Genomic DNA, 14,026 nt, shown 5'->3' on the forward strand with positions numbered 1-14,026 from the left:
AATGCAGGTGAAGAAATAACTTTGGAGTGCACAAGGTACAATTCAGCATCAACATGCAGCAAATGTCCAGAAGGTCATTTTAACCCCGCAAACGTCAGACCCAGATGCATGAGATGCAAAATCTGTGGCACAGGTAAGCAGTAAAATCAAAGTCAAGAGATATCTTTCTGCCATGCTTGGTTTTGTAATGTAAGGAGTGATAAGGTGAACCCATGTATGGCTCATGCCATACACGGGTTCCTTTAACCAGTTCTGGACCAGAAGGATTTGTCCCCTAATGACCAGGCCCTTTTTTGTGATTCGGCACTGCGTTACTTTAACGGAAAATTGAGCAGTCATGCAACGCTGTACCCAAATAAAATTGATGTTTTTTTTCCCACAAATAGAGCTTTCTTTTGATGGTTTTTGATCACCTCTGCTATTTTTCTTTTTGCGCTATTAACAAAAAAAGAGCAACAATTCTAAAAAAAAATAAAAAATGGTGTACTTTCTGCTATATAACATTCCCAATTAAAAAAATCTAACTTTTTCATTATTTTAGGCCAATTTGTATTCTGCTACAAATGTTTGGTAAAAAAAATCCCAACAAGCATATTTTGATTGGTTTGCGCAAAAGTTATCGCGTCTACAAACTAGGGGAAAGATTTCTGTCATTTTTATATATTTTTTTTTTTACTAGTAATAGCAGCGATTTTTCAGATGGACTGCAACATTGCGGTGGACAGATCGGACCCCCAACTGACATTTTTGACACTTGGGGGGACCAGTGACATTACTACAGTAATCAGTGCTAAAATTAATGCACTGTTACTGTACTAATGACACTGGCAGGGGAGGGTTAACACAGTGGTGATCAAAGGGTTAAGTGAATGCCTAGGGGGTGTTTTCCAACTGTATGGGGGATGGGCTTGTGAAATGACCACAGAGACCTGTGATCCTATATAGAAGATCACAGGAGCTCTGTGATTATTTCAGAAAGAAGAATGGTCAGCTGTGTTTACAACAGCTGACCGTCCTTCTCTGTCAGCAGGGAGCGATCACGGGTGCCTGGCGGCAATCGCGTCCACCGGTCCCGTGGGTCGGCATCCCCATTGCCTCGCCCCCCAGCACCATGCGCGCGACCGACGTAGGGCTACGGCGGGCGAGCGGCAAGTGGTTAAAAAAAATAACAAACATGTTATACTTACCTGCTCTGTGCAGTGCTTTTGTAAAGAGCAGCCCTGATCCTCCTCTTTTCAGGTCCCCCTCCAGCACTCTGTGCCCCTCCCCCTTGCCGAGTGCATGCATGCTCGGCCCAGCCCCGCCCCCACCTCACTGGCTGTGATTGACAGCAGTGGGAGCCAATGGCTCCTGTTGCTGCATCTCCGCCAGGCAGTAGGGAGAGACCCGGGAGAGCCTCGGGTCTCGTGTACATCGATGGATTGAGATCTGACTTAGGTAAGTATTGGGGGGCTGAGGGGGGCGCTGCACTCTGAAGGTTTCAAGGTTTCATCTTTTACAACCACTTTGAAGATGAACTCCAGACAGATGCTAGTTATACTTAAATTAAATATATTTACATAGTTTTCCAATGCAGCTAGTGTGAGTACCTCAATTTGACTTGGCATCAACCTCTTCTAATCCCCTATACAGCAGAGCTCAGACAGGAACAGGGAGGGGCCGGGCGTGGAGAGGTCATCATTGCTACTCCTACACTGTCCAATCACAGGCTTGAGGTAGGGAGGTGACCAAGCTGTATTGCTCTGACTACAATAAAGAAAAGTCCAGTCACCAACCTGGCAGGGCTGGGTAAATTTCAGGAACGGGTGGACAGAAGTACAAATCATTTATCATGTATGACGGCTCCCATATATGCATGTCATCTGTCAATTCAGTTTCATTTTATATGCAGATCTGAAGCAAGGTAATGTTCATGTCTGATTGTACAATTGGAATGGGAGAAGATAAGTGATGAATGCTACCGACTGTTTATTTCATTGCCTTGCCATATCCTATCCCACTATACTGTACCTGAAGCTATTTTTTAAATGTGCTCATAAAAATGGAGGTCAGTAAACCTCATCCGTTTTGGCATAAAAGATATAAAATGAATATTCTTCTGACTCTCTTTGCTGAAGGAAGCATTGAAGAAACGCCATGTACGAAAAGTTCAGATGCCGTCTGTATCTGCCCCGAAGGAAGCTATTCAAAAAATGACAGAAGTACAGCCTGTACCTGTGACCGCGGGAGAGAGATAGTCAATAAAAGTGAGTTCTATATTGTCATTAGAAATCAATGTTATAATTGCCATGTGTATGTAGCACTGCTCCCGTAGGAACTGCCGAGTATGGATCTTTTTTGGGTCATACCGGACATTTTCACACACTGCCAGGTGCACACACACTCTTTCGCTCGTTGTCTCCAATGACCAGTCTGGGGATTTGTTTTGTTGTTGTATTTGGAGAACTTGGATAGGAGAAGGGCTTGATGGGATACTCCAAATTCAATTTTGTACAGACGAGGACAACTCTCACTAGGCCTCACTTGGTGGAACTGAATAGCAGATCTTCTGCTTAACTATACAGCACTTGCATGGGAAGAATAAATCCTTTGCTTGTGTTAGCAGCAGACTCAATGAACTCTTGATATTCAGGACACTATCAAGTATTCCCTTTAGCTTACACCCAGCACGCTGACTTTCTAGCACCAAGAGGGGGATTTTTAACAGCAACAGTCTCTAGGATCCCTGTGGGATGTCTGTACTCAGGGCCGGGACAAGGGGTGGGAAGGAGGGGAAGCTATCTGGGCACTGTGGTATAATGTGAGGTTCAGGGGCATCTCAAGGAGATTGAGGAGAGGGGATTTGTGTTGGGTGGGGGAATTAGAGGGGGGGGGGGGTGAGAGGAGGTAAAAATTGTTCTAGGAGGGGAAATTTCAGGACGTATGCTAGGAATGGTGATCTGGATGGGATTTATATTGAGAGGGGAGATAGGGGGAGAGGATTTATGCTAGGATGGGGGGATTGGGGGGGGGGGTTGTGCTTGAAAAGGTAATATGGTGGGGGGATTTGTGCTAGGAGGGGAATTTTCTCTATGGGAGGGGGATTTGTGCTAATAGGAATGATTGGGGGACATTTGTGCTAGTAGGATATATTTTTTGGGGGGGGGGGGGGGTTGGGGGAAGGGGAATTTGTGCTGGGAAGGGGGATTTGGAGTGGAGAGGATTTGTGCTTGGAGGGGAAATTTGAGGGGTAGATCATTTGTGCTAGAAAGGGGGAATTTTTTTTTTCTGGGGAGAATTGTGCTGGAACATATGTGGAATGAAAGGGATGAATGAAAGCTAAGTTTGCAGATTAGCGCTCATTTTTTTTTACTGACACATAATGCGCATACATCTTAGGGGGGGGGGGCGCAATTTTCCATGTTCGCCCTGGTCTCTAGGTGACCTTGTCCCAGTAGTGTCTGTACTCAAAAGTCCCTGTCCGCAGGTCACCTTCCTCCGTAACACCTGATGAGATCCTTGGACATCCTAATAAGCAGACAGCTTCTAGATTTATCTAGCTATCTCCCTGTTAGGCAGAGAAACCAAAAACTATATACACCTACCTAGCACCTACCTAGGAGGCAGCTACATGTAGTTCCTGCTTTTTTGTGATTTCTAATCATTTTCTTTTTAACACAACCCTACCAGTGTAAAGTATATGTGCTAAGCTTTCAGAAAATGTGCCAGCTCCGCTCTTCTGTTCACAGACCGCACTCACCTGTGTGCTCCCCACACCGTGACCAAGCCGTCGCCGACAACTTTCAGTCACTATTTAGAATGGGGGACTTTATGGACATGCTGCCAATCATGTGACCAGTGTGACAACCATTCACAAGTATCACACGGTCAGGAAGCCCACCTGAAACTCCAGGTGTTTGGTACCCCTTAAATGGCAAGTGGGAGCCCATGACAAGGGGTAAAATATATGCAAAGGAAATTTTTTTTTCCCTTGGATAGAGTATAGGCGGTTTTTATTTTATTGCTGTCCCCCGCTGTGAAGTTTCACCCTCTCAATTTGTCCTTGTGGCCATAGTCATCTGTATAGAAACTTAGTATGAAAGAAGGGGACAGCTATCAGATTGGAGGTAGATCGCAAGGGGTAAAAGTGTCCACGTCCCAATTAAATGAAGAAAAAGAGAGGGGGTGGGCCAAGGGGACTTTTAAAGGGACACTGTCATCAAGACAAATAGCAAAAATCAGACATGTATATAAAATTAAACAAATTTTATTATATCAAAAAGGAAAAAAGGGGGAAGACAATGTTTAAAAGTTATTATCGTGTTGGCAAACACTAATAATAATAATAAAGCATACAGAGCAATTGATAACAATAAATTTATCAATTGCTCTGTATGCTTTATTATTATTATTAGTGTTTGCCAACACGATAATAATAACTTTTAAACATTGTCTTCCCCCTTTTTTCTTTTTTGATATAATAAAATTTGTTTAATTTTATATACATGTCTGATTTTTGCTATTTGTCTTGATGACAGTGTCCCTTTAAAAGTCCCCTTGGCCCACCCCCTCTATTTTTCTTCTTTTTTTTTTTTCTGTATAGTAACTTAAATTCCCCCCACCTTACAGAAATGTCCTCTTATCTCCTGTTGTGTCTCTGGAATAGTAAGTGATGGGGGCTCTCCCAAACTGGACACAGACAGCAAAAGAAAAAAGGAACCATTCTTTACACTTTATTAATACTGCAAAAAAAAAAAAAAAAAAAACGATGGTGTGCTGCAACTCGTGGTAACCAATCAGAAATCATTCTTTATGGTGTTAGAGCAGGCAGACTAATGAAAGCTAATCTCCCATTGGTTACTTTAGATTACAAGCCAACATTATTCTTTGCAGTCATTTATAAATGAATGGCTCCCATGCCAAGCAAGTGACCCTCTTTGGTTACTAGGCAAAAGCTGTGGCAGAAACAACTAGTTTACTCTATTAGTTTGAAGTGCCATTGTACTTTTAATGGACTTAGGGCTGGTTCACACTACAAAAACACATCTGTTCCGAATGCGTTTTTGCATGCGTGTTTTTACTGCATTTTTGATGCGTTTCCGTGTGCTTTTTTTTTTTTCTGCTTTTTTTTCCTGTTTTTTTTTCACTGTACTGAGGTCCAGTACAAATTTCTCTTTTCCTCTAGACTTAAAGAGTGCCCCCTTGTCCTCTGTGTTGACCTTAAATTGAATAACTCAACACCAAGTTCACTATATGGACCCCTTATACATGTTGATCATGTCCCCATTAATGTCCTTTTCTCAAGAGAGAATAAATTCAGTTCCTCTAATCTCTAATCTTTTCTCATAGCTGAGCTCCTCCAGGCCTCTTATCAGTTGGGTTGTCTTTCTCTGCACTTTCTCCAGTTATCTGATATCCTTTGTGAGAACTGGTGTCCAAAACTGAGGATGAGGTCTTACTAATGATTTGTACAGGGGCAAAATGATATCTTTCTCTGGAGTCCATGCCTCTGTTAATACAAAAAACCTCATTCGCCACATAGTTGCCCAATGAAACAGTGCATTGAGGTCAGCTTGTATGTTGGAGACATCCTGTAAGGAAGTTATTTCACTGCATAGCTTGGTGTGATCTGCAAAGACTGAAATGGTACTTTTAATCCCAGACCCTATATCATTTATAAAGATATTGAAAAGTAAGGGTCCCAACACTGAACCTTGGGGTACACCACTGATAACCTTAGACCATTCAGAGTAATAATAATTAACCACTACTCTCTGAATTCTATCTTTTAGCCAATTTTCTATCCATTTAAAAATTGATCTTTTCAAGCCTGTAGACTTGGAATGGTATTTATATTTAATAGGGCAAAAAAAAAAGAACAATAAAGAGACGTCCGGTTCGAATCTCAACCACGGAACTACCTTCCCAAGGTTTTCATGTTCTCTCTGTGCCTGCGTGTTTCATCCGGGCACTCCGGTTTCCTCCCACATTCCAAAGACATGCTGGTAGGTTAAATGGATCCTTTCTAAATTGGCCCTAGTATATGTATGAATGTGAGTTAGGGACCTTAGATTGTAAGTTCCTTGAGGGCAGGGACTGATGTGAATGGACAATGTACAGTATGTGTAAAGCACTGTGCACAGTATGTGTAAAGCATTAAGTACCTGTAATAAATAAAATAAATTAAGATGCTCACTTTAACGTGCTTGGTTACTTGTGTAGGGCAAAAAGCATTCTGATTACATGCTATATAAGGGATCTCCAGCAGAGGGAAAATTTGGAGAGCAGTTTGGCTGACAAGCCATAGTTGCGCCTTCTAGTGGCAAAAAGAAAAAAAGGTCATTAAAACTTCCTGAAAACTGTTTCTCAGTCCTTGCCTGGAGTCTGTAACAGTCCATAGACATTGTGAGATAATATGATTGGCCCTTCTAGAAATGACCACAGCTGTGTGTTTATTGCAGAATGCCAGCCCTGTGCCCATGGACATTTCTCGTCTGAAGAAAACAGCAAATGCCGTCCATGGACCAAGTAAGTGAAGGAGTTTTCATTTTGAAAAATACCTAAATAAATATAGTAACTGTTTAATAATGTGATACGCTTTTTTAAGTCATTAAAAAAGGTATTTGTAAAAGAAACCTGTCACTAGAGAATAGTATAGCCTGCCATTGATGACCTCCTCTGTTGGTTGCCTGGCTGTCATGTTAATTCTTTTTTCAAATACTAAGAACTTTTCACCTCTTAGTGTTGCAGAAAGGTGCAGTAAAAGAAAAAAAAAAAAAAAAAGAGTCAGTTGTGTGTGTTTTTTTAACTGTATTCGGAAGCACTGGCAGCCCATTCAAAGAGAATGGGCTTCCTTAAAGTGACTCTGTCATAAGAGAATAATGGAGGGTGCCATTACTGATCTCTTCTCTGAAAATGTTTTTTCATTGCTGCCATACTGAAGCTTTGGCTTCAATGCTTTCTAAGTATTTGTCCCTGAAAATGATGCTCTCTGACGCTCTTCTACAGCATGCTTGGTCCAAGTCTTTGATTCAGAAATATTAAAGCTACTAGCATTTTCAGAAATATGGTAGGGATGGCAGCCCTTGTAGCTTCTCATATGACAGAGTCCCTTTAACATAGCAGGTCTTAAAGAGACACCATCACCTTGCTCATGCAGAGCAATGTGACATTGTCTCTGCGAAGATCTAACCCCCTTATAAGTACCTTTCATGCACTCCTCCACCACTCTTTCCTTTATTGCAGCCAGCACTGAAATCACTGGTGTCTTTGAATAGGGAAATTGGTTACCTCAATCACATGACAATGCCCGGGCCTAGATTTTCACTATCAGAGAGCAGACAATCTCAAGTTCCTCCATAAACGAGTAGTGTTGTGATGGAAAAAAAAGCAACAAGGGAGTTTAGGCAAAGTGAGTTTAAAGGGGTTGGGTGAGGGAAGGGTCTTACCTGACCTCTCAGGGTCAAGGACTGCACACTTAGAGTCTCTGACCCAGAACTAGTGTAGAAATAACTGCGGCAAGGTCATCCCTTATTGCTTGTTTATGGGACATAGAAAATAAGGTTTACTTACCTGATCCTCCCCAGCGTCTGCTCCCCCTAGCTCCAGCAGTTTATGATTCAAACATCATCAGAACCACAACATTGGACATGATGATGCTGAAGGGCAGCCCACCACCAGGGTATGGGGAGGTTCCATCTGCTAGGGGAGCAGAGGATCGGGTAAGTTGAAATGTTTTTACTGTCCCCTACCCCTAAACAAGCAAATAACTCCTGCAGTCTGGGCATAGCCCCACTGCAAGTGATCATTTTTAGGTCCGTCAGAGCTGGGCTGTTTTGTATGAGGTTTTCTTTTAATGAGGTATGCTAATACACTCCGGTCTCAGGTGCTAAATTATGTGAACTCTGCCTATCCTCATGCGGTTTTCATGAATTGTCTTTAATATTCTGCCCTCTTTCAGTTGCAGCACTTTAGGCCTGACAGTGCTTGTACCAGGATCTGCCACGAAAGATGTACAATGTTCCAAGCTGAAGAGCATAACTGTTTGGGTTCCACCTACATCTGTCACCACAATTCCTCGACATACACAAAGAATGCCAGGGAATGCTGAAACAACTGCTGTGGAGAGCTCTGTCACCGCCACCAAACACTCCACACAACCCAACACCATGATGGTCATAAACTGGGGTAAATATCAGCTGGTGGGAATGGACAGAGACCTGAGACATGACTGTTTTATAGCCCCAAATGTCCCTTATTCCAAATAACTGTTCCTCCTTCCTTCATAATTAAATCCCTTTGTCTCTCGTTCCTCATTAGGTGTCTCTCTTTTGGTCTAATATATAAACCTCAATGTACTATTTAACCTCCTACCGACCACATAATGCATATGTGTGTTGGCAAGGAGAATGTGGCAGGGAGAGTGGGCCTTAATGTCTACATGCCGCACATATGTTTCCAGGGCAGCTGAGGTTTCTGTGCTGAGGTCGAGAGCTTAGAAATGTTCCAGTAGGGACACCTGTTTCAGTAACAGCGGTCTAAGAGGGGACTTCACTTACATTTGAGAGATTTCCTCCCACTGACTGCTTTGTCTCAAGGAAAGGAAATGACAGAAAATGTCCCCAATAATACGTTGACAGCAATAAAGTATAGAGTTAAGAGCTGGATTTTAACCACTTGCTGATGGCAATACGTATATAAACATTGCGGTTTGCAAGTGGTTTACCAGGATTATGACTGAAGATATCAGCCATAACCCCGACATTTTGCAGCCAGTGGTTGGCTTTCTCATGAAACCGGTCCGAGAGGCTCAGGAGTTGCTGCAATGCTTTTCAAAGGTGCGGGGGGCCAGGCTAAAAATATATATATTTTTTTTTTAAAGCAAAAGATAAAAACTTTTTTTTTTTTTTTTATTCTTTTGCTTTTAAAGGTAAAGAAGAGATCTGGGGTCTTTTTGACCCCGGGACTCTCCATAAAGAGGACCTGTCATGCCTATTTCTATTATAAGGGATGTTTACATTCCTTGTAATAGGAATAAAAGTGATAAAAAAAATCAAAATAAAGGGACGGTATAAAGTAAAATAAATAAGAAAAAAAAAAATTAAAGTGCCCCATCCATTCATGCTCACGCGCCGAAGCGAACGCATCTGAAAGTCACGCACATGTTTGTAAACGGTGTTCGCACCGCACATGTGAGGTATCGCTGCAAATATTAGAGCAAGAGCAATATTCTGGTGCTAGACCTCCTCTGTAACTCTAAAAATGCATTTAAAATGTTGCCTATGGAGATCTTTAGGTGCTATAGTTTGTCGCCATTCCACGAGTGTGTGCAATTTTAAAATGTGACATGTTAGGTATCTATTTACTTGGCGTAACATCATCTTATACATTTTATAAAAAAATTGGGGTATATGTTGTTTTTCTTTTTTTTTAATTCATTACCTCCCCCCCCCCCCCCCCCCTGCGCAAATACTGTGTGACATAAAAAACTGCAATGATCATCATTTTATTCCCTAGGGTCACTGCTAAAAAAATGTATAATGTTTGGGGGTTCTAAATAATTTATTAGAAAAAAATACTGCTTTAAACTTGTAAACAAAGCATGCCAGCACTGCCGGGGATACCCTGGCTGACAAGTGGAGCTGTGGCCAAAATGAAAAATGTCATATGTTGCAGTCTGTCGTGTCATTGACACAATTTCTCTGAGTCATATATACATATGTGTGTAAAATCACAGGTTAACGTGTGTTTCCAATGTGGTGATTGCAGACCTAGTTCCAAGCTTTATGGGTATACAGACTAAACGTATACACACCCATAGATAATAATCATATCAAAGTAGAACCTTGAAAGAAAATTTAAAAAAATAAATAAATATGAACATAAAATCAAAAACAAAAAAAGAAAACACTATAAGATATAGTACTATGTCTCAAAACAAAAAGAATTGAAGACACATACACCCCATTATGAGGAACCCATTCATTAAAGATATATGTGAATGGGCCTTCACTTTTTCCACATTTTGTTTTTACGGCCTTATTCCAAAATGGATTAAGACCCCGTTAACACTGGGGCGACGCTACTTCCCGGGGCGACCTGTGAAGTCGCGGTGCGCTGCTCGCACCGCGACCTCGGAGCGGCCGGCACGGACTTCATATCATTGAAGTCTATGCAGGTCGCTCCGGGTCGCCCCAAAGTAGCTCCGGACCCTTTTTCTAAGTCGGAGCGACTTGTGTCGCTCCTATTAGAACGGGTCCACAGCTTCTCTATGGAAGGCGACCTACGGCGACCTGTCAGGCGACCAGGTCGCCTGACAGGTCGCCCCAGTGTGAACGGGCTCTAAATTAACTATTTTCCTCAAAGTTCTACAAACAATACCCAATAATGACAACGTAAAAGAAGTTTGTTTGAAATCTTTGCAAATTTATTAAAAATAAAAAAAGGAAAAATATCCCATGTACATAAGTATTCAAAGCCTTTGCTCAATACTTTATTGAAGCACCTTTGGCACCAATTACAGCCTCAAGTCTTTTTTAGTATGATGCTACAAGCTTGGCACATCTATTTTTTTGCAGTTTCTCCCATTTATCTTTGCAGGACCTCTCAAGCTCCATCAGGTTGGATGGGGAGTGTCGGTGCAAAGCCGTTTTCAGGTCTCTCCAGAGATGTTCAATCGGGTTCATGTCTGGGCTCTGGCTAGGCCACTCAAGGGCATTGATAAAGTTGTAACTCCTTTGTTATCTTGGCTGAGTGCTTAGGGTCCGTCTGAGGTCAAGAGAGCTCTGGAGCAGGTTTTCATCAAGGATGTCTCTGTACATTGCTGCATTCATGTTTCCCTCGATCCTGACTTGTCTCCTAGTTCCTGCCACTGAAAAACATCCCCAAAGCATGATGCTGCCACCACCATGCTTCACTGTAGGGATGGTAATGGCCAGGTAATGAGTGGTGCCTGGTTTCCTCCAGACATGACGCTTGCCATTCAGGCCAAAGAGTTCAATCTTTGTTTCATCAGGCCAGAGAATTTTGTTTCTCATGGTCTGAGAGTCCTTCAGGTGCCTTTTTGCAAAACCCAGGCGGGTTGTCATGTGCCTTTTCCTGAGGAGTGGCTTCCGTCTGGCCACTCTACCATACAGGATTGATTGGTGGAGTGCTGAAGACATGGTTGTTCTTCTGGAAGGTTCTCCTCTCTCCACAGAGAAACACCGGAGCTCTGTCAGTGATCATTGGGTTCTTGTTCACCACCCTAACTAATGCTCTTCTCCCCCGATCGCTCACTTTGGCTGGGCAGCCCGCTCGAGGACGAGCCCTGGTGCTTCCAAACTTCTTTCATTTACAGATGATGGAGGCCACTGTGCTCATTGCGACCTACACTGCTGCAGAAATGTTTCTTCACCCATGATACAATTCTTGGAGGTCTACAAACAATGCCTTGGTCTTCATATCTTGGTTTGTGTTCTTACATGCAGTGTTAACTGTGGGACCTTATACAGACAGGTGTGTGCCTTTCCAAATCATATCCAATCAACTGAACTTACCACAGGTGGACTCCAATCAAGTTGTTGAAACATCTCAAGTATGATCAGTGGAAACAGGATGCACCTGAGTTCAATTCTGAGTGTCATGGCAAAGCCTGTGAATACTTATGTACATGGGCTTTTTTCCTTTTTTATTTTTAATAAATATGCAAAGATTGCAAACCAACTTATTTCACCTTCTCATTATGGGGTATTGTTTGTAGAATTTTGAGGAAAATAATGAATTTAATCTATTTTGGAATAAGGCTGTAGCATAAAAAAAATGTGGAAAAAATGAAGCGATGTGAATACTTTCCGGATGCACGGTATATCAAGACCAAATCAAAGAAAAGGATAATCAATGGCAAATTCATATATAGAAACCTGACTTTTACAATTTGAATGTTCTGTACTTTAATTAGCTGTATTCTACTATCTGATTCATGTTCTTTTTTCCATCCTAGATACTGTCACTTTAATTCTTATCACTGTTACCCTGCTGATGGCAACAGCTGGAATTCTGCTGGCAGTGATAATACAGACAAAAAAGAGGAAAGTAAAGAGAGGATTCATCCGTAAGTATTGTAGAAAGTGATGTACCACCATGTCCTGTGTGTACCAGATGACAAACACACTTTGTTATAAAGAAAACTAAATCTGTCTCTGCTTTTCCAAATATGAATGTCAATGGGATGTGCTCTTAAGGCAGTGGTCCTCAACCCTGGCCCTTAGGGCCCACTAACAGGCCAGGTTTGCAAGATAACTGAAATACATCCCAGGTGATATAATTTGCTGCTCAGTGGTTGCAGTACTCTAGTCTGCATCTCCCCAAGGTAATACTTAAAATCTGGCCTGTTAGTGGGCCCTGAGGACCGGAGTTGGGGACCACTGCTCTAAGGGATGTTAGCAGACATGGGAGTAAGTCACACATGTGCAAGTCACAAGCAAGTCCCAAGTTACTGTGGCGAAAAGCAAGCAAGTCAAGTCGAGTCCCTGCTAAAAGTCAAGCAAGTCAAGTCAAGTCATTTGTTTTGGTCAAGTCACAAATCAAGTCAAAATACTGATCTACCCCAATTTTCACCTTTAAATCAGTTAAAAGTCAGTGGTCAGGAAAGGTTTTGTTTTATTTTCAACATTAACAAAACTGCTTAGTGCTTTTTCCTTGGCATATTAAAGAAACAAATACAAAAATTGATAGCAAACAAAGAAAAAAACAGCAGCTTATAGTGGGATAACACTTAAGAAATAAATAACGTGAAGCTGAGCTAGCAGATAATTAAGTGAGTAATTATGTGATAAACAATATGTGAATGACACATAAAAAATATAAAATATGTATCAAATAACAATTGATGTGCTATTTAAAATATCAGGAATGAAAAGGATCATATAAAGAAAAGTCCCAAATTCAGTGCAACGCAAACAAAAGATGAAAAGTCCTCCACCACAACACAGGTAAGATTTCTTCCACGGTGCATATGAAGAATCCCCCAATCTGAAGGCTTACCAGATGTAGAATATATTACGCCAGACAACACTCCTATCAGAGGCGTAACTAGAACCTTCAGGGCCCTGATGCAAAAAACCATGAAGGGCCCCCCAGACCCCTGGCCGGGGCCCTTACCTTCAAGCCCAGGGCTCTTCCCACTAATCCTGGGGCTCTTTACACTTGTTGCATGGCTTTTTATTACGGTCCCACAGCAGGATTCTTTCACAAGTTCTGCAGTGGGCCCCCTTCCTGCAATCTTGTGGGCCCCCTTCCTGCAATCTTGGGGCCTCCCCACAGTGGTGCAATGCCAGGGTCCGGTCGCAAGTGTGACCTTTGCGATCCTGGAAGTTCACCCACGGGTTTGCTACCGGGCCCCCTGGAGCATGGGGCCCGGTAGCGATTGCAACCCCTGCAACCCCTGTAGTTACGCCCCTGACTCCTATGGATATTGGATAGTGGGTAGTGACCAAAACCATCAAAGGTTATCCCTCTACCGGAGTAATGGTATACCAATACCAGGTTGATGTTATCCAAAGAGCATGTAAAATATAGGAAGATCCATAGTGTAGTACGTTTAAAGCAGGGGTGGGGAACCTTTTTTCTCCCAAGGGCCATTTGGGTATTTATAAAATCATTCGGGGGCCGTACAAAATGATCACCTTAAAAAATAGCCTGTTATATTTGGTCAAACATTTAATTAACTCACCCCAAATGTGATGGCTGCAACTGCTTCTCTTTGGTGAGGTGTGTGATGTTAGATGGTATTGATGATGTTGCTACTCGCAACAGGTTTTCCAGGTTTGCCTCGGTCAGTCTGGAGTGCAGTCGACTTTTTTGTGGTGGTAAGTTTTGAAAAGAACTGCTGGCGGGTACTGCTGGTGGGTATAGCTGGCTGGTACTGCTGGTGGGTACAGCTGGCTGGTACTGCTGTGGGTACTGCTGGCTCAGGCTAGTACTGCTGGCTTGTACTGTGCTGTGAGTACTGCTGGCTGGTACTGCTGGCTCAGGCTGATACTGCTGTGGGTACTGCTGGCTGGTACTG

At 42.4% G+C, this 14,026-nt stretch overlaps 1 protein-coding gene across 1 annotated transcript in view; it reads left to right on the forward strand.

The window, feature by feature from the left end:
• TNFRSF4 (TNF receptor superfamily member 4) overlaps positions 1-14,026 on the forward strand; it is a 50,591-nt gene that overhangs the window by 31,101 nt on the left and 5,464 nt on the right. The window contains exons 2-6 of the mRNA XM_082274582.1: positions 8-133; positions 2,118-2,246; positions 6,441-6,507; positions 7,940-8,166; positions 11,960-12,070. Coding sequence (XP_082130708.1) covers positions 8-133; positions 2,118-2,246; positions 6,441-6,507; positions 7,940-8,166; positions 11,960-12,070 — 660 coding nt within the window. The remainder of the gene's footprint in view (positions 1-7; positions 134-2,117; positions 2,247-6,440; positions 6,508-7,939; positions 8,167-11,959; positions 12,071-14,026) is intronic.

This window comes from Pelophylax lessonae (genome assembly GCF_965119305.1).
Source record: "Pelophylax lessonae genome assembly, chromosome: 12".
Classification (NCBI taxonomy): domain Eukaryota; kingdom Metazoa; phylum Chordata; class Amphibia; order Anura; family Ranidae; genus Pelophylax; species Pelophylax lessonae.